We start from the raw sequence: 26,063 nt of genomic DNA on the forward strand, positions 1-26,063 counted from the left end.
ATGGGCAGCAGACTCTGACTTTTCTTTACCAACAAACCCTTCAAAGCTCATGTTGCATGTTTGGACAAGTCAACTTTATTTATGTGAAATATACCCCACAATAACAACACACACATAATTTGGCATACACAAATACTCTAAAAACTAATGAGCTGCCTTGCTGTCTACAGGCTTCCTTTTAAAGGCTTGGGTATACTTAGTTTTTTCCGTGATCCAGGTCATCTTGCACATGGCTGAGCTCTCAGCTGTTCAAAGTATACACATTTGACAGACGAGGACTAGCTACGTGTCGAGAAAATCTGTCCCGCATGCTAACAGTCTGTGTAGACTGTGCTGATGAAGAAATTTGTGAGACGTGTACCGTACTGTACGCATTCCCATCAGTAACACGGACAACCGAAGTATACATTGGCCATACAGCAGCATCCTAACTGAAATGAAACCTCATAATTGACCAATTTGGAATGTTCTACATAGGTACGTCATACACATAGCGCTCTCAACTCACAATTACTAACAGGGTTATTCCACCAAATATTCCTAAATTAAAACCTTAGTATTGTATTGTTTAAAAATGAATATGAACTTGTTTTCTTTGCATTATTCAAGGTCTGAAAATACAGCATTTTTTTTTCATTCAGTTGTCATTTTCTGGATATAAATGCCCTAAATTACAATATTTTTATTTGGAATTTGGGAGAAATGTTGTCAGTATTTTATAGAATAAAACAAAAATGTTAATTTTACTCAAACACATACCTACAAATAGTAAATCCAGAGAAACTGATCATTTTGCTGTGGTCTCTTAATTATTTCAGAGCTGTATATATATATATATATATATATATATATATATATATATATATATATATATATATATATACTGTATTTCTCTTGCTTTGTCTGCTATCTTGGATGAATTGCATGCAATGCATTCAATTGCCTTTCCATGAAGGATATGTGCAATGCTGCCTTAAAATTGGGCCAAAAGAAATCACTTTGCCTATTTTTTAAACTGTCTTCACATTGGAAGTATGAAACGATGCCTTAAAATGCTGCCTATGTAAGCAGCTCACTATGTTTTTCAACTGAGCTAATGTACACACACACACACACACACACACACACACACACAGTTGTGTTTCCATGTTTTATGGGGACTTTCCATAGACATAATGGTTTTTATACTGTACAAACTTTATATTCTATCCCCTAAACCTAACCCTACCCCTAAACCTAACCCTCACAGAAAACTTTCTGCATTTTTACATTTTCAAAAAACATAATTTAGTATGATTTCTAAGCTGTTTTCCTCATGGGGACCGACAAAATGTCCCCACAAGGTCAAACATTTCGGGTTTTACTATCCTTATGGGGACATTTGGTCCCCACAAAGTGATAAATACACGCTCACACAAACAAACACACACACACACACACACACACACAACATAGAAACAAACAATCAGAAACATAAAGAATGCTAATAACAAAATGATACCAGATTGGCCTTGCAAACAAAGATATATTAAATATTTAGGAAACAGCTATATAAATTCTCATTTATGGATCTCACTCAGTCTATCATAGAAGTTCAATTTGTTATAGTATTTCTAACTTACTGGTTTCTAAAATGCTGTCTGAGACTATTGAATCAATATGACTAACTTAGATTGGGAAAATAGGCCTACTGTGGAGACTTTAGAATTTGTGCATGTTAAGTGTATACAATACATCTGGTCCACACAAGTGCACACACTCTGAAAGACTGGTAATGGTTATTTGTGTACAACGATCTTTACCTTTTGCATGTCATCTTCATCTGATCTCTCTGCCTCTCCATCCACAAGAGGGGATGCAAATGTACTCAAATTCTGTGGTAAAAGACAATGCATTACAGTTCATTTTAAAAGCTAAAACTTAAGGTTGTTATTGAACTTGTCAGAAGTGTAGTTTTATGTATACAAGAACAGTGGCGACAATATTCTATCTTGTAATATACAGTATAGAACATGGTGAATAGATAAAGACATTTTAGTAATCTTAATCCAATTATTCTTTAAGCAGGTCCTGTTACAACAACAACAACAACAAAAAACAGGGTTAGGCAGCTGTTTAAGATTATGTATGTAAACGGTACTCTTTCTATTTCACATAAAGAAAAGAAAAACTGAACTCTAATATCTTATTCATTAGAGACAGACTTGGCACAGGATCAAACACCTATCAAGGCTGAGTGCTGCCTTTGGTTGGGTCTGAAAAACCATCACTGTGGGGGGATTATGTCAAAGTTTAGAAATGTTTTCGGCACCAGTTCAGAATTCATTGAAATTCCTGCATTTTCAAAGACTGTATTTCAGTGAAAAAAGAGCAACTGAAACGCATTTGATATTAGACATTTGACCCAATGTATTTACATAAATGTTGTTGAAACACTCAAAGGCACACTGAAAATAAAATTCCTAGCTTCAGCAAATATCGCTCATTAAAATAAGCAGATTTGACTGAAAGTGTAATTCTGTCAACTTTCCTTAATTATATGCTATGTGTGACACAAGATATTGCGATTATGCTGTAGGCCTACTCATAATAATAAAGAAACGTTGTTGATTATTTTGAGTGAAGCGACAATAATCTGAAGTTTAGTAAATCCAGCCTAATTTTTTCAAGGGTAACTAAACCCTAAACCAACTTTTTTTAGTTAATGATCTGTAAGAATGGGGCTTTATTAGTACTGGTCATTGATTCAAGTAATTTTTTTGACATTTGTGTATAAAGTGTTTTAATTCTACAATATATGGTGTAAAAACGTCTGAGTACTGCCCTCTTCAGGTTGAACGGTGGCTACTGCAGTTGAATTTTCCTATTGGCTGTTTGCGGTACTTCGTGACATAAGCAGTGACAGCTGACGTAAGCAGGTTCCAGCTCACCACGCCCTTGATACGAGCTACCACGCCCATGGCAGTATAAAAACCATCTCGTTTAGTCAAAACCACTGTAGCGAGTCAGGAGTTGGAATTGCGAGTATTGAAAGCGATCAGGATAGAGTATTTTAGCATCTATTTAGCATAGCATTTATATAGTTATTTAGATTATTTTGTGTAGCCTAGGTAGTTAATTAGCATATTTGTTAGTGTAGTATTGTTAGAAGCATAGTTAGTTAGTAGCATAGTATTAGCGTCAGTTAGGATAGCTTCAAGTTAGCGTAGATTATCTGTATTTAGTACAGTGGTCAGGATGGTACGTAGGTGTAATGTTGCTGGTTGCAACAGCACTGCTGGACTGTATTGCTTTCCATATAGACTTGGAAATTAGAGCCAGGGGTTGCACGTCCTTGTTCTGGAAGACCGCGAGTTCCGCCTAGAGCTGTAGGAGTGTGCAAACTGCATTTTACGCGGGATTGCTTCTCCAACGCAATGGAGGTGGAAATGGCCTTCTCCAAACAGCTCAGCTGAAAAGCGACGCAGTGCCAAACGCTGCTCCTCCTGCATGGACTCCACCACCTCAGCGGCGTCTTGAGGTGAGTGATCATATATATTTGAATCACAATTTATGGTTAGGCTAAAGTTAATCCTCTGGTGCCGACAAACGCGCGTTCGCGATGCGGGAGTGTTAAGCGTATTGCACCCTTATACATTGTATTACGGTATTGACTACCTGTATAGTTTTATTTGGAGGTATATGGTTTTGTACATGATGACGTTACGCTTTACGTCACATTCTTCTAAGTTGAGAGAACAGCTAACTGATGTTATGTTCAAGTGAAGCTTGCTAAATAAAAATCCTGCTAAAAGGATAAACATCACTGAACAGCGTTTCGTTTGTTTTTCCTGCACGCAGTGAAGGTCAATGCGCACTCGGATGCTCAACAGGGAGTTAAAACCGCAGTTTGAGCCAGCGGCTCGAATTGATATGGCTCCGGCCCTGTGTCCACAGACAATTCACCCTCCTCCACTTCAGGTGAAGGTGGGGGAGAAAGGTCCTCGACTTCAAAAGACCGCTCCGTTGCAAAGCTACTTGCGTCACTCTAGTCACTCTCCATTTTAGAGTCTGACAGCAGCTGTCAATTAATCTGTCACTACGGGTCTCAGGTGCACGCCCCCCCCCGCTCAGCCCCGCCCTCGGTTCGTCCCCTCTATCCCCGCTGGGGTCTGCCCACTTTTCGAGCATTTTTCAAATATCGCTAGTGGGTGGAGTCAGACTCTGAGCAGGGGTTTAGTTACCCTTTAAGATTCAACGGGAAACCACGTGACGGAGAATGTGATTGAATTTTAAGCAAGTTTATTTTGGGCTGGCTGCCATTTTGGATGAGAACTCGTGGTGGACAACACGTTTCTGCAAAAAAAGTTCAAAGTGAATTACATAAAACAGTGTGAAATCAGTATTTTTTATTTTTGCTATCAATTTTCTGTGTATTCAAGTTTATATTCGCTGAAAGAAGTTGTTTCGTTACGTTTGCAAATCTACAGTATATTAAAAGTTTGTCTGGATGAGGCTGATTAGACATGTTCACAGTCAAACAAACACAAATAAGCCCGCACATTTTTCACCAGACAGAAACTCTTCAACCGCTGCTCATTCACCTACAACTCACTCGCATCGCAGAAACTCCGCAAACAACAGGTCATTCCAGTAAATTAATCGCATTTATACACCAGTTTAAAATGTTTTATGCAAACTTCAAATTGTACATCTTGAAACTAGCTAACATTTTCTGAGTGTTTTATATTCCGCTTCATCAATCGCATCTACAGTTTTAGCGTTCAGTTAGTGTTTGAGACGACATGAATAAATCCAATGTTATGTGAAGCATACATTTCTGTCTCTATAATGAGTTTCACTGTTGCCTTAAACGACATTGAGGTTGTCAATGACAATAATTAATATTCTGTATGTGGTGCTTACACCATACTTTTCTTATGGGACAATGCTGTGCTTTCTCATTGTCGGGTAATGGCGGAGAATTCCCGCGGGTTTTTCACCGAGTTCATCTTCAACCGCTGCTCAGGCGTCACTCACGCGGCAGAATCTCAGCAAGCAACAGTTAACTCAAAGTAAACCGCTTTTCTAAATGTTTCCATGCAAATGTCTCATTGAACCCCTTCGTCTTAAAGGGCCAGCTTACATACAGTACATTAGCTGAGTGTTGGTTTATTTTTTCCAGCTTAATCAAATTATTTTAGGAGTTCACCCAAAAATGCTATTTCTCTTGTCATATGGCATTCTCACCCCTTATGCCTTCTCAAACTCGAATGACTTTCTGTCTTTTGTGGAACACAAACCAAAAAAGTGAAATGAGTTTGACATGGCTTAAGACTGAATAAATGATGAGTGAATTATCATTGATATCAAATGTTGATATCAAGGAGACACCCTGATATCAACATTTAAGTTGGTTTGTAAACATTATAAGTATAATTGCAGCAGTTAAATTGTCTCGTCATGAATCTTAAATGTAAAATATCCATACATGTTGCTGTTAAGTTCTGTGAAGGTCCTGTGAAGATTTACAATTATACTATCTATTTTTTTTGTCTAACAGGATAGGGTCATTTAAATTATAGTCCTGGCAGGTCTATAGCTATAACAGAAAGAAGAGACATCAGAGGTTTTCATGCCACCTTAATGTGCATTTTGTCCACCATTCACTTGCCCAACAGAGCTGAGATATTCTTCTAAAAATCTTTGTTTGTGTTCAACAGAAGAAAGTCCTACACATCTGGGATGGCATGGTGGTGAGTAAATGAGATAATTTGTATTTTTGGGTGAACTATCCCTTAAGCATCACTTTTCTTTTTACTTTTGTAATGATTGATTTTGAGGATATTTAATTGTGCAAATAAATACAATGAAAACTGTTAATATACATTTTGACAAAGATTGATTTTTTGCATTTAGGGAGAGGAGCTTGACCAAGCACAGAAAGGAGAAGATGCCATCAATGCTTTGGAGCAGAAAGAGCGAAAGTAGCCTTTCAACCCACTGGATGTATTGATTGTCTTTGAAAATGAGCTGGGGACATGTTTCAAAACTTAGGTCAGTGCTCTGACTTTTTTTGGCTACTTTATGCCACACCAGCTACCTAAAGGAACCGACACTTTTTCTTTCTTTTTTGAGGTCATACAGTAAATGGTGTTGCATATTGATGATGGCAATGTCTGGCTGAGTTGTTGAAAAGTTCTTCTGAATGAATAGTTTAATTTATAAATAAAAAAAAAATTCTGGTGTTTTTGTTATGTATTAGTTCAGAGAGTTTTCTCCTTCCTGCATATATTTCTGCAGTCTGTTAAAATGCATTTTGAATTGCGTTTATTCAGATTTACTGAAATTCTTTAAGTCGGGGGTTCTCAACCTTTTGCAAGCTGGGCCCCCCCAAAGCTGGTTCATTGCAGTTGGGGCCCCAGTGCCCCCCGCCCTGCGCTTTATTGTTGTTATTATTATTATTATAATTGGCAGTAGCACCAGACTTCTAATGTGACCTTGCAGGCATTATTATTATTATGAGTAGTAGTAGGCCTATTATCATTACTAGGCTATTGCTATATAATTATATGAGGTTACATGCTTTATTGTTGTTATTTTCGTATACCACGATTGCGGTATTTCGTTTTGAGTGCAGTCATTTTTGAGAATCCTGCCTCACACAAATATGTCGACGCGAAAGGAAGGAGAATCTTCAAGGCGACGTCACAGAGTTCAGGGTATAGAGTGCCGAAGTTATGACGTCACTTTGTAGGCCAAAACGGAAGTTAGCGGCGCATGGGTTCCCTCGATCGAAAAGCTATGCATTTTCCCCATAGACTTTTGGAAAATCGCAAAAAATAAGATCTGTGTTCAACAAAGAGTTGTGACCCTTACACGTTTTGTCTATCAAGATAATATTTACAAGTTAATCCAAAATTTATACATTTTGAAGCCTAAATAAAGCCGTCAGATATAAAATGCTAACGGTAGGCTATAAATGGACTACAGCACACCATGGTCGCGGATCAACGTCATCATCAAGCTTCCTCAAACTTTATTTAAAAAACATGCTCGCTCATTATGATCTGCGCCGTGTATGAACACTTATCCACTTTTTCATGAGAAATATTGCCCATTCGTTTTTTCCAAAAATGTTAGAAATTAATTTTGTTTATGCGTGCCTCTCTGAGATTTTTTTTAAATTAGTTTATTAATTTGTTAGTTTATATAAACCTTAATATTATTTTCTTTGTGATTAAGATTATTATGCCTTGATCATTGTGCCCCAAATAAACTTTAAAGATTATCTTTCACTGTATTATGTTTGATTGTATGTTTGCATACCATTTGCTAATTCGCCAGAAAAAAAAACGCGATTTTACCATCTCATAAGCACTAACGTTAGCTATGGCCGTATCAATTTCCAATCTTATGTCCTTTTTCTTAGACGATAGAAAAACCATAGATTGAGGAGAGAACCACAATAAATCACAGAATCCTGTGTACAAAAATATTTGGAAAAACTACAATTTGAAAAGACTAAATATATAACGTTATATATATTAACTGAAAGGTAAACTTCTAAGAACGTGAGGCTGTTTGTCACGATGACGTCTAAAGTCCCCGCCAAAGGATGTAGTAGTCCCTTTTAGCAACTTGTTAGCAATCACCGTTTTTAAGACACAATAAAGTTTAAAAAACCACAAGCAGGTTATAACTGGTGTGTTTTATTTCATAGATCAAAACGTGAAAATATTTAGAGGCTTTGTTAACCACAGACCTTATTTCAGGCGATTTAGCAAAAACCCATTCAAAAAACCCATAGACTTTAGGGCGAGGGAACCGGAAGTGCTAAAATGCTAAATCACTTCCACGTTTTGGCCTACAAAGTGACGTCATAACTTCGACACTCTATTCCTGCATCAATGCTGCCCAGAATGACGAAAGAGGGGAGGAGCTAAAGAGTTCCTTCAGTCTACTGTCACTCTTCAGCTCAATAAGCTGTTCCTGCATATCAATTGATAGCTCGTTTGCTGTGCACACAAACGGATCTTGAACCCACGCAAAAGAGCTATAATCCTCTTTAAAGTACGTCGCAAATTGTTTTCTCATTGCTGACAGGTGCTCATACACTGATTGAAATAGGGAGGAGAAATCGTGTGACGTGCCTGCATCAGTGATAAAGTCTGCAAGGCTGGGGAACATGGCGCAGTTCCCTCGACTGATGCGGCCATGCCAGAGGTTTTTATGTGAAGGCGTGCACTTTGTCTGCAAGGAGCAAAATATGAGTTTCGCGGCCTTGCAAAGACAGGTTGAAATCAAACAAATGAGCAGCGTTTTCTAAAGTCTATGAGCGCAGCACACACAAATAAACTAAATTGACATACTGCAGTTAAATTTCAAAATGTGGTGTTTTTATATTTATAACATTTGAATACAGTTCAGCAACATACATCACACGACCTGACGACCAAGAGAGCTGACAATTGACCATCACTTAATTTACCATCACCTCACGATTGAAAATGTGACACTGATTTCATATGACAGTTCAACAAACAAGTTAATAATATTAAGTCACTTACATTTTAGACGAAATAATGACTGTTTTGGTCTATTTTAGCAGCGAAAATAGATCCGATGAATCCACACAAAGATCACAGCATAGCCATAGCGCATCTCACAGCAATATTCAATCGTGCTTTGAATGATTCAGTGTTGTGAACGAATCGGTTGAGTCACAGATTCAATGACCCATTCACAAACATCTGTCTCATTCTTGATGAATCGGCCGTTTGAACGAATCGTTTGAATGAACGACTCAATGACTCGCTTAAAAACTTTTTTTTTTAAATCAGTCCAAACACATTTTAATTTTTATTCAGGAGTTATGTATATAAAAACTCTAACTTTTTATGACAGTAGTTTAGTGCTAAAAAAAATTTGCCCCAAAAAAAATTTTTCCCAGTTTTTTTTCCCTTCCATCGTAGCCTACTCGCGCCCCCGGGAGAGTGTCCGGGGGGGGGCGCGCCCCACCAGTTGAGAACCACTGCTTTAAGTCATTGCATAGCCCACTTGTTTTTATTTTGTTTTGTTTATCGTCATGGTTTTGTTACTATTTTTGTATTTGAGGATGTATTTTGGTTCTAGGAGAGCATAAATATCTGTTAGATTTGTAAACCACAATAAAACATTTTTACATTCACCAGTTGTCTGTTATTTCTTCAGGTCATTTTATTTTAAAGTTAATTGAAAGTAAATGAATAGAACCTAAAATTTGAATCTGCTTACAATTGAACTAAATGAGCTTAAAATGCATAGTTGGTTAAACAGAGAATCTTAGGGCTAAAAAAAAACTTAAAATACGGTGCCTCACCAGCTACTACATTTAAGTAAACATTTTTGAATGGAAGCTCATTAATTTGCTGATTGACCCAAAGTGTCAATATTTTGTGTGGCCACCATTATTTTCCAGCACTGCTTTAACCCTCTTGGGCATGGAGTTCACCAGAGCTTCACATGTTTTCACTGGAGTCCTCTTCCATGACGACATCACAGAGCTGGTGGATGTTAGAGACCTTGTGCTCCTCCACCTTCCGTTTGAGGATGCCCCACAGATGCTCAATAGGGTTTAGGTCTGGAGACATGCTTGGCCAGTCCATCACCTTCACCCTCAGCTTCTTCAGCAAGGCAGTGGTCGTCTTGGAGGTGTTTGGGGTCGTTATCATGCTGGAATACTGCCCTGCGGCCCAGTCTCTGAAGGGAGGGGATCATGCTCTGCTTCAGTATGTCACAGTACATGTTGGCATTCATGGTTCCCTCAATTAACTGTAGCTCCCCAGTGCCATGACACTCCCACCACCATGCTTGACTGTAGGCAAGACACACTTGTCTTTGTACTCCTCACCTGGTTGCCGCCACACATGCTTGACACCATCTGAACCAAATAAGTTTATTATGGTCTCATTAGACCACAGGACATGGTTCCAGTAATCCATGTCCTTAGTCTGCTTGTCTTCAGCAAACTGTTTGCGGGCTTTCTTGTGCATCATTCTGAGTGGAACCTGAGGCCTGTTCTGAGTGGAACCTGTCCTGTTAAACCGCTGTATGGTCTTGGCCACAGTGCTGCAGCTCAGTGTCAGGGTCTTGGCAATCTTCTTATAGCCTAGGCCATCTTTATGTAGAGCAACAGTTCTTTTTTTCAGATCCTCTGAGTTCTTTGCCATGAGGTGCCATGTTGAACTTCCAGTGACCAGTACGAGGGAGTGTGAGAGCGATGACACCAAATTTAACACACCTGCTCCCCATTCACACCTGAGACCGTGTAACACTAACTAGTCACATGACACTGGGTAGGGAAAATGGCTAATTGGGCCCAATTTTGACATTTTCACTTAGGAGTGTACTCACTTTTGTTGCCAGCGATTTAGACATTAATGGCTGTGTGTTGAGTTATTTTGAGGGGACAGCAAATGTACACTGTTATACAAGCTGTACACTCACTACTTGACATTGTAGCAAAGTGTCATTTCTTCAGTGTTGTCACATGAAAAGATATAATCTAATATTTACAAATATGTGAGGGGTGTACTCACTTTTGTGAGATAATTTTTTTACAAAATTTGTTTCTGAGTAGGGCTGTATAATAACCTTGACTGAGGAGTAAACTAGTTTTCAACCTACACCTTCTGTTTACCTTAGGCACCCCACTACTGGTTTGCCAAAGCAGGAACGCTTTAAGCGAAAATTTCGTAACTTGGTGTTTGCAGTTTGCAATTCCAGAATACTATGTCACAGAACGTTTAAAATATGTAACGTCGAACGTTCCAACAATGTACGCTGTCTTGGAGATAATGAAAGAACATTTGTTGTAGGCTACTTTAAATACTGTAAACGCACCAAAAGCGTTTCTGCCCACCTACGCATTCACTTGCGGAATTATCAAAATACGTTTGCGTTACCAAATATAAAAACCAAAAGCAACTCACTGGCATGTTTAGTCGCAGAGATCGTTTTTTCTTTGATGACTTCTTTGTACAGTGCTTTTTCTTGGAGTCCATCACAGTGCTTCCCATATTTCTGCTGGAAAAATATTCTAAAAAGTATACACTCTCGAAATGATCTCTCCCCGACCAAATGTTGACGAGTCGCAGAATTTTGCAGAAGTGCGGATGCTTTAAAATGAGCACATCCAGAGGTTCCAGTTCCTTATCTGTGTCACTGCCCCGTGGAGAACATCCGCATTCAACTCGACGAAGTCTCTGTCGATGGTTCAGTTCCCGCAATGGCCAGCGTCTTCATCAGGCTATCTGTACAGAGACTGGTGAAGTCGCATTGCGAATTCATGACATAATAAATTGTTACCAAGTTGTATTTATCTCAGACTAAATCTTGTTTAGCAGGAAGTTTGAAGCCTGCACACAGAACAAGGCACATGCAACATCTGTCTAAATGTTAAGTAGTCAGTTGAGGGAAGTTCAGCTCCACTCACTCACGACTTGGGACATCCTGTAATGTCAGTAATAAAGTCAGTAAAATAATGTCGCCTAATAAATGCAACCAAACACACCAGTTCATTGTATTTTTTGTGTGCATTGTACTGTGTGTTCATCTTGGATTCGAACATAAAATATATATACTTCAATCTAAAAATTTTGCTCCTGATGTGTAGATGATGATAAACAATCTATTCAAGTTTCATTCTAGCATTAAAGGAGCACTCAGTAATTTTTTCCTCATTTAAAATGTTTACTCCTAAAGAAATTAGGTGCAATTTTGATATGTATAAAATCAAGAGCACTGATGAGATGAAGACTACAGTCATTTCAGTAGCCTTATAAAACCTGTTTTATTCTACATGTAGAGGGTCCCCTCATGGGGGCTGCCATGTTGAGATCACATGACCAGTCAAATACTACTCAAGTCAAGTCAAGTGGTTTTTATTGTAGTTTCAACCATATACAGTTAGTACAGTACACAGCAAAACGAGACAACGTTCCTCCAGGACCATGGTGCTACATAAAAACAACAAAGGACCAACATAGGACCACATGAGACTACACAACGAAATAAAATACCTATATAAACTACCTATATGTATATACCTATATAAAGTGCACGTGCAAACATGTGCAAAAAGTACAGGACAGTACAACAAATTACTGACAATGAACAGGACAATAGACACAGTGCAGCGCCGACCAGTACACAGTAGTGCAAAAAGATGACAGTTTCTAAAAATGTAAACATAACATACTATGAGATAGTGTTCTATGCACATAGCAGTTATTGAGGTAGCAGACAGTTATAAAGTGACAGTTATTAAAGTGCAACTCAGGACACGTGTGTGTCAAACCAGTCTCTGAGTATTGAGGAGTCTGATGGCTTGGGGGAAGAAGCTGTTACACAGTCTGGCCGTGAGGGCCCGAATGCTTCGGTACCTCTTGCCAGATGGGAGGAGGGTAAAGAGTTTGTGTGAGGGGTGTGTGGGGTCGTCCACAATGCTGGTTGCTTTGCGGATACAGTGTTTCACGGATACTCACTTTAACTCAGTAACCATGCTGTTACTGTATACTTTCACTCGTAGATTAAATGAATCATGGCTGACTGTGAATGGTGAATTTCTACAATGACATTGGCAGCTGAAAACTATTGTATTTGAATGATGCTGCATCCAAACTGCTTGGTGTCAGTGCAAAGCCCAAAGTATACTTGGATTTTGACATGAACGTTCAGTGTCTGTGTACACTCCAATGCAAGCCTGCCAAAGTATACTCCATTTGACGGTGCGTGCATACACAGGCAGTTGTGTATCCTTCGTCAACTGTTATATACCGGTTATTACATCTTCTTCTAGCCTTTCTACATGACAGCAACGGCTCAATTGTGAGTATTGCCACCTTGTGGATCCACTAATTTATGCAAATAATTAGAGGCACGTACGAATTCTGCACATTCAAAGATGCTCTGCTAGAAAAATCATCCTGTGCACGTTCAGTGCTCGAGCACTCTGCTGATGATGAGATTTGCGTCACACATCCTGTGTTCGCGTCTGACCGAAGTATACTTTGGGCTAAAAGGGGTCATGACATGAGGAATCACATTTTCTTTGATCTTTTGACATATGTGGTCACTGTACAATAAAACCATACTGTAAGTTTTAAAACTGAAAACATCCTCCTTAATAGAAAAATATCAATTATTTAAACCAGGATGTTGAAATGTCTTGTTTGTAATTTGTGGAACTTGTGGACGTCACAAGGACCAAATACATCTGCATTGGACTGCCTCTTCAGTAAGACATCAACACCTATTTTCCGTCATTGCACCCTTGGCACCGCCTTCTGGTGCTCATGTTCAGTCACAGGTGAAGGGGAGAGAGATGGGTCTGTCATAAGAAATTACACCAAAGGGGACATACACAGGACATCTTCATGTGCCTAGCTGTATTTAAATGTTTTTCTACACTAGATGAAAGGTTTTGACCATTTAAAAGATGCAATTTCAACTTAAAACTCCAAAAAGGAAGACCTCCATCCTGTTTCACCTTGCTGTTTGCTATTGTACTGTTTTGAAGATGTCTTGGACAATTTTTGCACCCATCTGTGATATTTTTAGTTGTACACGTATGCACTAGAAGATGCAAGGGATGTCTTTATTCATTTCGATGCATTTCCAGTAAGGGTGTGAATCTTTGGGTTGAAAGGGAACCGATTCCATTCATGATTCACAGGTATATAAAATTCAAGTATTCATTTTTTTTTTTCAAATGCATTTATAGTATTCTTTATATACTCCCCTAATGTGTCTTAAGCAAGAAATCGAAAGGTAAACTACTTAAGATTTTTTATTCCACCAAAAGTAACTTGAAAGAAAACACATTAAATGCATGTACTGTACATACCGGCTACTTGGAATACAATAATAGTGCAAGAGTACAATGTACCAATAAAATATTTCAGAGATGAACAAAGAGCAATAAAAGTATAAAATGTTTCAGTATAAAAAGCATTTTTATTAATTCTATATTATTAATTACACATTTTACATTTTTTCAAGCTCCCCTTAATTTGAGACCATGTAGGCCTAGTGGCCACGCAGCGAGTTGGCAGCTATAACAAATGTTTTGAGCGTGACTCGCGATATCTTCAGATGAGATATCAGACATAAGGTGCTTAAAAGACTTGGAAAGCTGCTCAGAATCAAGCCACCTTTCACTGCATCCGACAGATGATAGACCGTAAATCGAGTCGCACGGGGGCTGCATGAGGTTCCGACCATCTCCAGATGCAACATTTTCGGATTCAGCCTTGGCTACATTAAAATATTTCAACTCATGTGACAAGACTATATATGACTGCCCGACCTGGTGTGATGTATTCAGGCAAAACTATCAGCGCAAAGTGAGAAATATCAAAAGATTTTGTCCTAAACTTTTTCTAAATGCCTGCTACGATTGTATTTTGGACAATTAATAATGTATAAGTCAGAAATGATAGTTAACATCAGAGCCCTGCACGAGGGTTCCCACGGGCAGGGTTGTGAGGGTTACTTTTTAAATGTATTTCACTACAGATTACAGATTACATGCTGTAAAATGTAACTTTTAACGTATTCCTTTGGATTACTCAAGGTCAGTAATGTAATCTAAATACTTTGGATTACTTCTTCAGCACTGGTAGATTTTTTTCACTTGTTTTCACTATAAAATCTCTGCCAGTACCGTAAGACAAAATACACATGTTAAAAATACATTCTCTGAAAAAACGAAATATCTTCTGCAGTGTTGTTTCTAAAACTAGATAAATCAAATTGATCTTTTTTTAAGGATTTTTAGATTTTTTTTTTTTACAGGAAATCAATTGTTGCCCTAAAATCAAAGTTCTTACTAGAAAAAAGAAATTATGATTCAATGTGAATTTTCTTGATAATAAAATATAATCGTGCCTAGTAACATGTGCATGTAAAATGGCTAGAAATAGCATTTTAGCTTAGCATAAAGCTGACAATTTACACAAGGTTTATTTCAATTTCTTCTGCTCCAAGACTGTCTTTGTGAGAGGTAACTTTGAGAAACTTCAGCTAGTGCGGTCTCATGTAAACAAAGGGCTGTTCAAACTGAACGTGTTTTTGCGTCCGCTCGTGCTGTTTTTCCATTGTTTTCCATGCAAACATTCGCTAGATGGCTGTCTTTTGACAACTGCGTCACTTTTCATTGTGTTTTTAGCATCTCTCGCAGGAGTGTTAAATTTTTAGATGCCGTGCTAAGTAAAAAAAAAATTTTTGTTCTGAACGGAAATGAACTGGAAGAAATTATTTAGCAAATTGTTGCAATTCTCTCAAAGTCACCAGAATTTATATTTGGTTGTATTAGTCAGATTTATGTGGTACCCAAATCATGCAAAAGTCCATGGCTAAGGCTATTAATTTTATTTTATTTTGATGTCAAATAAGCCCAATGTTCATCTTTTTCTGTTAATTGTCACCACAACATTAGGCTATGTGTCTATTTTTCTGAAATGCTCTGACTCAGCGTTAAAGTTAATTTGATTGCTTGTGTCACTTGAGCAAATAAACAATTTTTGTCTACTTGATGTAGTGGATTTATTTGTTTGCGCTTCAGATCGCAGTCTTCATGTTAAAGAGGTGGGGTCGGGTAAATATATTAATTAGTACATGTTTAAAACTGATTATCTAATCAAAGAGTGAAATAAACAGAAACCATTTCAATATTGTGTGAAAATAAATAAATTCTATAAATGTTTCAAAAATGTCGACTGTCCCCCAGAATTTTATTAAACACAATACAGAATTTGAGATGTGCTAAAATGACACAAAAATTATGTGGATCGAGGAGAGTAGCATGAGCCTCCACATGCTGCAAGTCTCCGCGGTGTCATGCACAGAGAGCCACGTGATAAGATGCGCGGATTGACTGTCTCAAAAATGGAGGCAACTGAGTCTTGTCCTCCACCACCTGGATTGAGGTGAGTAACCATGTCACCACGAGGACCTACTAAATAGTGGAAATTTGGCATTCCAAATTGGTAGAAAAGGGGATAAAGAAAAGAAATACAAGACAGAAACATTTAGTGTTTGTAGAACAACAACAGCACCGCCTACTGTATGAGGTAAAAAATAACAATTTCTGATTCCAATTTTATCCAAATTTATTGATGATTTGAAATATGTACTTTTTTTATTAAAATGTTTTTGATTCATATATTAAACACAGAAAAACATATATATATATATATATATATATATATATATATATATATATATATATATATATACATAGAATCATTATTTAACCCCCATTATTACCTCTCCCAATCTCCAACCCCACCCTGGCCCTCAACAACATCGCTGTTGTCACACATCAGGGCCACCATCCTCGATGTTATAAAAAAGTGTTTGTGCTGCTGCTAATATTATTATTACTATTGTTGTTTTGATTGTTTTTGTTAAAAGAGTCATTTTTTAATGAGTTCTTTTTTAAATGTTAAATTATTAACATTTTATTTGTATACAGAAAAACAAAACTAACACAGCTTTGCCTGCTGAAAAATAAATAAAATAAAAACTAAAAACTGAATGAAATAATGAAAAACAAAAAACTTCAATGAACAATCTGGATCTCCATGTTCTCCATGGAACCGTTCCTGGCATTAAAAATAGCAGCGAGGTTCAGCAATTTGTTTGCACTAATCTCATTGTAAAATATACCATAAAAATACACTTTGCATGCAATATTTTACTGTACACAAACGAACTTCAGAACCACGCTGCTATTTTTTTTTGTTTTCGAGGAAAATATAACAAAGTATTGCAATAATAAAAAAAAAAAGTAAAGCCCTTGAGCCAGTGATTAATTAATTTTAATATTAGGCCTATGCATCATATTTTATACTATACTATACATGTTCTTCTAAATGTGCACTATTGTGTATGTGTATTTGTATCACATAACCTTGTGTTATATTATCCAGGCATTAATCCAGACATTATAAAAAGAGTAGTTGGTTTCAGGAGTTCGTTTACTCTTAGCAAAATACATGTTCAAATATAAACAGGATGATATTTATGCAACATGTGTCAACCCCATGGAAAGAACATAATGAACAGTTATGCCAAAATAGGTAAATAAATGCCTTAACAGCGTTCATCTAGCATTCACTGCTATGCAGGGCAGGAGACTGGGAAAATGTTTGTAGAACAACAACAGCACCGCCTACTGTATGAGGGTGAAATTGTTTTTGTTTTTTATTTTTAACGGACTCTGTGTTTTTCGTCGGTGCGTCCAGCAAAATAGTCACAGATTTGGTGTGAACATGCCTTCGCACGCGCACACACACACACACAAAATATAATAATCACACATATGAACAAATACACATCTCTTTCCACTGCCTCTCCCCGAGAGCCCTCCAAAAACGCCAGATATCTGCTCCATTTCCCCACAAAGATGACCCTTCTTCAAAAGCCGCCACCCTCCCCATCTCCGAGCACCACTCCTGAAATGGGGGCACTCCAGCCGACCTCCATCCCCTTAAAACGATCCATCTGGCGATCAGGACACTGGTTAAGGCCCAACTCTTTATGTGTGTATTCTGTAATTGCTCTGCAGGGTCGCATTACATCCAAGCAATATGAGTCCACTGTACAGGACCAGCTGCATCTGATGCTTCAAACCAGGGGTGGCGCTAGGGGTGGGCTACCAGGCCCTGACAGGCTTGCATTAAGGTGGGCCATAGGATCTTAGGGTGGGCCGTACAGTTGGGACTAACAAAAATAATGATGGTATTAGACCTATTTTCCCTTTGGACATGGTAACATGTTAATACCATGGTATTCTTTAAAGCATATTGAAGAACTCTTACTATTTGATATACTGTACCAGAGGTATTTCGTTTAAGTTCCAAGAGGACCTTCCTAGCATACAATCCTAAGGTCCATACAATCATCACTTGCATTATTTCAGTAGCCAATACAACTACGCAATAAGCATTTTCTGAATTTTCAAAATTAAAAAGTTGACAACAATAAAAGAAAGAAACCATAAATCCTAAATGGACAAAATGGTCTCTCCAGAACTGATGCTGTGTGAAGCCCAAAGACACAGGCAAAGCAGCAGGGTGTGAGAGATCTTTTCCTGAAAGAATTAAAGATTTATTTTGATGCATTTGTATATGAAAATTAAAAGAAGACCAGCTGTTGGTTTTGAAGCTGAAAGAGCAGTCCAGTATTTGTACAATATACAATATTGATGTATACTTTTTTCCCACAAAATATCTAGTAATAACGACATTGAGTGAAAGTTTTTGGAAGCACTGAGCATCTTCTGTTTTGAAAGAGGATCACTCAGCCCATGTGTGAGAAAGTCTAATTGATGCATTTGTGAAAAAAAATCGACAGTGGTTGAGAAAATTGTGCCAAAAGTAACGTGACACACAAGTGGTATTTGTTAAGTGATGGTGTAGAATTTGTAGAATAGATTGTATTTATCTGTGAAATATGATGTGTGCTCATATGAAACACATGATTATATTTGTAAAACACAGCGCATTTTTTAAGCCAGTGGTACAGAACATCTACCCTTTATTTTCTCTCAAATGACCCTGTATATTTGCAAATCTCTTTTTATTTGTTTGAGGGTCGAGAGTTTCTTCGTGAAGCAGACTGTGTTTGTTTGCAAAATCTTCTATTTGTTTGTTTAGTTTTGGCACTAAATTGGCTCGAATAGCCCAGACGTGTCACACCTGTACACCATAATATGCGGCCATTTTATATTCTCTCTCACATTCATTATGGCTTGAGGAGGATCTTTAAAGTGGCATGGCACATTTTCACTCTGCCACACTGTGGATCATGTATGTAAAGCTTTGAAGAGAAACATCATATATTAGTATACACTCATCAGTCAATATGAACAAACATCTGGTCTAAACGACAGACACTTAAACTGATTATGTGATTTCAAAATTAAATTATGAGTAAATCAGTAACATACAGTACTATTTCTAGTTTACAGTGTGGATACTTCAGTAGATCAGAGAGCAGCTGCACTCCTGAATCTGCTGGATTATTAAAGTTCAGATTGAGTTCTTTCAGGTGTGAAGGGTTTGATTTCAGAGCTGAAGCCAGAGCAGCACAACCTTCTTCTTCAATACTGCAGCTAAACAGCCTGCAGAACACATAGAGTAGAACAATTTGAAGAACTTTTTTATAATATATATATATATATATATTATAAAAAATGTGTACATACAGTGAGATGCAAAATTCGGGCAACCCTGTTGCTGTGAATTGCTAAGTGAGCAAAAGATGGCCTGAAGTTAAAGATGACACATTTCTTTAATATTTTAAGCAATTTTACTTTTTTATATCCATCTTTACAGTTAAAAAAAAAATAAAAAAATCTTCAATGGTAAATGGTCTGCACTTATATAGCACCTTTTTAAACCTTAGTGGTTACCAAAGCGCTTTACACTGTGTCCCATTCACCCAATCACACACTTATACTGTACACCAATGGTGGCAGAGCTGCCATGCAAGGCACTAGCCTGCCATTGGGAGCAACTTGTGGTTCAGTGTCTTGCCCAAGGACACTTCGGCATGTAGAGTCGTGTGGGCCAGGAATCGAACCACCAACCCTTCGATTAGTGGCGACCCACTCTACCACTTGAGCCACAGCAAAGTTTCGATGATATTTTAGGTCAGGGGACTGTGAGGGCCATGGCAAAACCTTCAGCTTGTGCCTCTTGAGGTAGTCCATTATGGATTTTGAGGTGTGTTTAGGATCTTTATCCTGTTGAAGCAGTCCTCTTTTCATCTTCAGCTTTTTTTCTTTTACAGGTGGAGTGATGATTGCTTTCAGAACTTGCTGGTATTTAATTTAATCCATTATTTCCTCTACCAGTGAAATGTTCCCCTGTGCCACTGGCATCAACACAAACCCAAAGCATGATCAATCCACCCTCGTGCTTAACAGTCGGAGAGGTGTTCTTTACATGAAATTCTGCACCTTCTTTCTCCAAATATACATTTGCTCATAGCGGCCAAAAAGTTATATTTTAACTTCATCAGTCCGCAGGACTTTTTTTATATATATATATATGCATCCGGCTTGTTTGATGTTCATTTGCAAACTTCTGACACTGAAATATATGGTGATGATGCAGGAAAGGTTTTCTTCTCATAACTCTTCCATGAAGGTTTTATTTGTGCATGCTGTTTAAAATGGCGGAGGACATTGCGGTTTCAATAGTAAAAGACTCTTGCACACCGGCTACCGTGAAATTTTTCCACTGAGATAGCTGATCTACAGAAAGTTGACAGCATCTCTGCTTGCAGCAGGTGATTGCACACACTCAGAGAGAGAGAGAGAGAGAGAGAGACACACACACACACTTTGTTTATCTAATAACTGGTTAGAAACAGCACAAGCCATGATACTATTTCTAAGCATTTTTTAATTATTAACGAAGGCTTGGACGCATCATTTGGTTTGAACCAACAATGGCAAATTCTGATCCGTCGCAAAAGAAAGTAGTTCCATGCACAAATGTGTTTTTTTTAGTGGCCTTCAACTGATCACAAAGTATAGTCAGGACATTACTGATGTAAAAAATAGCACCAAGTCATATTTGATCAAATCTAGACAGACCCCATTTCTAGCAGCCATCACTCCAACACCTTATCCTTGAATAATCATGTTAAATTGCTAATTTGGTCATTATATCAAACACAGCTGAATGTTATTTGATTCATTAAATTAAGCTTAACATTGTCTTTGTGTTTGTTTTTGAGTTGCCACATTATGCAATAGACTGGCATGTCTTAATGTCAATAATAGGTTAAAAATCACAATAAAATAAACAGCTTTCTCTAGAAACTCATCAATCATTGTTTTGAGGAATGAAGGCTTTAAAATGCTTGAAATTGGCAAAAATCTGAAAATTACATACAAAGGTGTACACTACTGTTTTCAAAGACAAAGGACAACTGACTCTAACAAGGACAGAAAGAGATGTGGAAGGCCAGATGTACAACTGAACAAGAGGATAAGTACATCAGAGTGTCTAGTTTGAGAAATAGAAGCCTCACATGTCCTCAGCTGACAGCTTCATTGAATTCTACCCGCTCAACACCAGATTCATGTACAACAGTAAAGAGAAGTCTTATGGGAAGAATTGCAAAGAAAAAGACAAGTTTGAAACAGAAAAACAAAAAGAAAAGGTTTGAGTGGGCAAAGAAACACAGACATTGGACAACAGATCATTGGAAGAGTGTTATGGATCTTAACCCCATTGAGCTTTTGTGGGATCAGCTAGACTGTAAGGTGAGTGAGAAGTGCCCGACAAGACAGTCACATCTATGGCAAGTGCTACAGAAAGTGTGGGGTGTCACCCGAGTATCTGGACAAACTGACAGCTAGAATGTCAAGGATCTGAAAAGCTGTCATTGCTGCACGTGGAGGATTTTTATATGAGAACACTTTGTAGTAGTTTAAGAAGTTCTGAACATTATTTTCAAATTGTACTAGTATTTATTTGTGTTATTAATGTCTTGACTATACATTGTGATCAGTTGAATGCCACTTTGGTGAATAAAAGTACCAATTTCTTTACATAAGAGCAAAATCTGTACATTATTCCAAACTTTTGGCCTCCGGTGTATAAATACAATCACTTTTTTAATGGATTTTTGAGTGATTAATGTAAACAAATTTTTTAAGGTTACTCCTTTTGAACAAAACATAAAAATAAAGTTTAAGTTCCTTCTCTGTGTTTTGTTTTCTCTTCTTTTTTAATCAAATGACAACAGAAATCCTCCCTGCATGTTGGTTACACCACTTGACTTTGATTTGTTGGACAAAGGTTTTTCAAATATTAAAAATATTTTAAAACAAAATGGTTTAAATTAAGAGAATTAAGTTGAATTGTTTTAAAGAATTATAATAAAAGACGATTCCAAACTACTTATGACAACATTTCTTGTTTCAAGAATATCAGGTTTAATTTGTTTTTTTTAGCGTTCTAAGATTTTTTTGTTTTATGCCGCAGAAATATCAAAATGCATTTGAACTTGGCAAGTGAAATCATGTTCATCATAGTAAAGGTGTTTTTAAGTAGTCGTTTTGTGTGAATTGCAATTTTTATGTATTTTTGAATAAATTATTTGATCCAGACCAAAAAAAAAAAAAAAAAAGAGCACACTGTCATTGACCTACATCATGGACACTTCACCAAAAAGTAGTATTTCCAGCATTTTTCATAATTATTGTTCTGAAATGACAATGTGTAATTTCTTCTAAAATATTTTATTGTTATTAAATCTTGGGCTTTTTCTTAGTTGTTTGAACTACAAAAAACTAAGAACATAAAAATAAGGTGTGCATCCATTAATGATGTAAAATATTTTATTATTTTTTTTGTAAATGTAAATTCAGTTCCTCAAATACCAAACCCTATATCGCTCTGTGTACTTCAAAAAAGCTTTAGTTTTCAAAACAATTCAGACTACTATACAGAGCAAAAAAAAAAAAAAAACACTATGAAATCGATGTATTTTACAAGACAAGGAAAATATCCATGAAACAATTTTGTTACAGCTGTTCATTGAGAAAAAATATATACAACAGACTCTTTTGGAGAAAACAAAAATCATGCCCAGTACAATCAAAATTCTAAACTGTCAAATTTTCAACGTGATATTGTGCACACAGAAAAACTCCCAAATTGAAATAACAAGGCATGTGAAATGTGAAAAACAGTTTTTGGCTACAAAATGAATAGCGCTCTCTTAACAGATGCTTCAATTCATAAAACTAATACAAGCGTACGCTTCATATGTACATATATTTCAGTTGCACCTCTTCCTCCAAACGATTCCAACTCATGTCTTCAACAAGCAAAATATCCTACAGATAACGTCTCATTCTGAGAAGTTTTGAAAGTTCTTGTGTTTATAAAATCCATACGTCACCCTTCAGAAAAAATGAGTGTGATCTACTTGTGCCTGTTTGATTGTGATTTTAAATTCAGTTTGTGAGGTTTAAAGTTCATTTCACAGTTATCCCTACATCTATAATCCAGCCTGATTTACTAGAATGTCACTTAGTTTTAATTCTCTGGTGAATGTGACGTAAAGTGGAATCAAATGAAATGGAAAGCAACAAAATGGTCAGCAATCATGTATAAAGCACAAAGTCACTACAATAACACATTCTAAGCACAGAAAAAAATACTTTTCTTGTGAATTATTGAAATGACCTTTTTAATTCTGTAGAATATCATAATTACATGTGTCCTCTTGTATCATGGTGTGTCTTTGTTAAATAAATTTGAAGAGAAAAAGAAACAAGAAAAAAGCAAAAATGTAACAGAACGAGCACTTCTAAAATATCTGAACATCAATATGAATAAGGTAGTGAATAAGGTAGTATTTGGTCAATCATTCCGATATTTCTCTATATTTACAAACTATTTACAGATGTAACAGAATCTCAAACTGCGTGCAAGAATTGCAGTCGGGCATCCTTTTTGATCGGCTTTTAAAAATAGGCCCACTCATTCACTCACACACACAGTAATAAATACAAAACTTTTTCTTACACTAAACAATGAGAGATAGCTAGGATAAAACTGACTCATGGAATCAAGTATTTTTGATTTTTTTTGTGAATTTGTTTTCTATTTCTTTTTCTTTTTTTTAGTGCAACATAATTTTTCCCTTTTGCGGAAGTCAATTCCGTACATTCTCCATTCAGTGATGTTCTACATTGATTACTATGGTAAAGTCTCTACTGATCACGTCATACAAATGGGCCTGCCCCCTCTTTCAACATATAAGGCATACCCGGCACAGTGCTTCCTCGCATTCGCTTATCTCATACGCTGGTGAAATGTACCCCACGTGAAACACGCACTCAAGCAGACATACACACACACACACACACACACACACACAAACAAACACACAAACTCATGGCACATGCACATAACAGAACCTTTTCCTTTCAAGTCAAGAAGACGATACGAATGGCTCTCACACACGCCGTATTCTCGCGTTGTGTTTTTCCTCTTAGTTTTGCACATAAAAAAATAACCATCCTTTAAAACAACTTCCAGGATTGGCTGTTAATAGCTTTCCTCGACTAACTTCTTTAAGGTTACAGAGCCTGTGTCTTCCTCTGGAAAATTGGCACCAAAGTTTTGGGATGGACTTGTTTTGATTTCTGAGTGATTAAACGGCCATTCAGTTGATCCACTTGCGGCAGTTGGCGGCACCACAGTGACACGGGATCTTGTTCTGATCTTCCACCAAGGCGAGCTTGTAATCGTAGCAGAGCTAAAACACAAAATCATTATGGTTTTAAAATCTGGAATCATAAGCACTGGGGACAGCTGTAAATGTGATGGTACTCATTTCCAGTGTTGATCAAGTTAAAAAATAATTCACTTCAAATTACTATCATAAAGTTGTACTCAAATATAGTGGATCAGTTAATCAAAATAGTAATCAATAGTAAAATGTTGTTTTTCTGCTCAACAAATTCAAAAATGTTCATTAACTCTTTAGGGGGCACACACCATTCAGCAATTCACAAAACACAAACAGACTGACATATTAATGTAAATCATGTTTTAAATGTGTTTTTAAAAAAGTTTAATTTTTCTTTTAGAAATAGGAAACCCAAGTAATTAAAAGTAATTAACTAAAGTCAGTAACTGTAATCTGATTACAACCATGACAAATGTAATGCACTATACTACCTTTTGTACTAAAAGTAATTAGATTACCATAATGAATTACTTTGTAATTAGATTCATCATACCTCCTCTCCTCGTTCAATCCTGCGAGCGGCACTGATGATCATCTTGTAGCCCCGCTCGAACGTCACAACCTCAGCCACACAATTTGGTGAGCATGAATGATTGATGTACCTTTGAGATAAATAAAATTAAACTAAATTAAAACTTAATTTACACCTTCTGTATAACTTACCCTAACCTACTGCACATTTGGAAGTATTCAGCATTATTTAAAAAAAACAAAAAACACACCAATTATTTAAAGGGTTAGTTCACCCAAAAATCAAATTATCCCATAATTTACTCATCCTCAAGCCATCCTAGTTGTATATGACTTTCTTCTTTCAGCCAAACACAATCGGAGTTATATTAAAAAATATCCTGGCTCTTCCAAGCTTTATAATAGGAGTGAATGGTACCTTACATTTTGAAGCCCATAAAAGTGCATCCATCCATTAAAAAAGTAATCCATACGGCTCCAGGGGGTTAATAAAGGCCTTCTGAAGTTAAGCAATGTGTTTTTGTAAGAAAAATATCCATATTTATAACTTAATTCTATAAACTATAATCACTGGCTTCCTCGATCCTCTGCGCTTTCGCCTTCGTCACTTCTCACTGGAGCTTACGATACATCATACGCCAGATTTTGACTCTCTCGTGAACGCCCATTGCCGGAAGCCAGTGATTATAGTTTATAAACTATAATTGCTTCACTTCAGAAGGCCTTTATTAACCCCTTGAGCTGTATGGATTACTTTTTTAATGGATGAATGCACTTTTTTTGGGCTTCAAAATCTAAGGTACCATTCACTCCCATTATAACTCCCATTTTTATATAACTCTGATTGTGTTTGGCAGAAAGAAGAAAGTCATATACAACTAGGATGGCTTGAGGGTGAGTAAAATATGGGATCATTTTCATTTTGAGGGGAATACTCACCCCTCAAAAAGGGAATACACTTCATATGTGTATGAAAACTGGTTATAGGTTATATGCATAACAACTTAATATCATCGGTTAAAATTGACATGAATGTTTAATTGAATGTGTATATTTTAGGGGTTGGTCAACATTTTAAGTTTTCAGACATTTTTAATCACCTTTATTCCTTTAATACTTAATTTTATACATTCCTGTGGGCTGTAAGTAATTATCGTTGGAACTAGATTTAATTTTTTTTTTATGAATATGACATCGTTGTGCCAAAATTCACCATCATATTGCAAGGGTGTTCTGGATGTTGTTTGGGCATTGTAGGTGGTTGCTTATAGGCCCAAGTG

At 36.9% G+C, this 26,063-nt stretch overlaps 2 protein-coding genes across 3 annotated transcripts in view; both read right to left on the reverse strand.

The window, feature by feature from the left end:
* LOC127645569 (5'-AMP-activated protein kinase subunit gamma-1-like) overlaps window positions 1-11,405 on the reverse strand; it is a 47,333-nt gene extending 35,928 nt beyond the window's left edge. Inside the window, exons 1-2 of one of the 2 annotated variants that reach the window (XR_007970789.1) lie at window positions 10,953-11,405; window positions 1,803-1,874 (exon numbers count right to left, since the gene is read on the reverse strand). Coding sequence is in view for 1 of the 2 variants with exons in the window: in XM_052129229.1 (XP_051985189.1) it covers window positions 1,803-1,874; window positions 10,953-11,039 (159 nt within the window). In the remaining variant the exon portion in view is untranslated. The remainder of the gene's footprint in view (window positions 1-1,802; window positions 1,875-10,952) is intronic. The other variant, XM_052129229.1, reaches the window with a different exon arrangement.
* A 10,966-nt stretch (window positions 11,406-22,371) lies between these two features.
* LOC127645568 (histone-lysine N-methyltransferase 2C-like) overlaps window positions 22,372-26,063 on the reverse strand; it is a 122,403-nt gene continuing 118,711 nt past the window's right edge. The window contains exons 59-60 of the mRNA XM_052129228.1: window positions 24,806-24,914; window positions 22,372-24,318 (exon numbers count right to left, since the gene is read on the reverse strand). Of these exons, the coding sequence (XP_051985188.1) occupies window positions 24,226-24,318; window positions 24,806-24,914 (202 nt within the window). The 3' untranslated portion in view covers window positions 22,372-24,225. The remainder of the gene's footprint in view (window positions 24,319-24,805; window positions 24,915-26,063) is intronic.

Source organism: Xyrauchen texanus, chromosome 6 (assembly GCF_025860055.1).
Source record: "Xyrauchen texanus isolate HMW12.3.18 chromosome 6, RBS_HiC_50CHRs, whole genome shotgun sequence".
Classification (NCBI taxonomy): Eukaryota; Metazoa; Chordata; class Actinopteri; order Cypriniformes; family Catostomidae; genus Xyrauchen; species Xyrauchen texanus.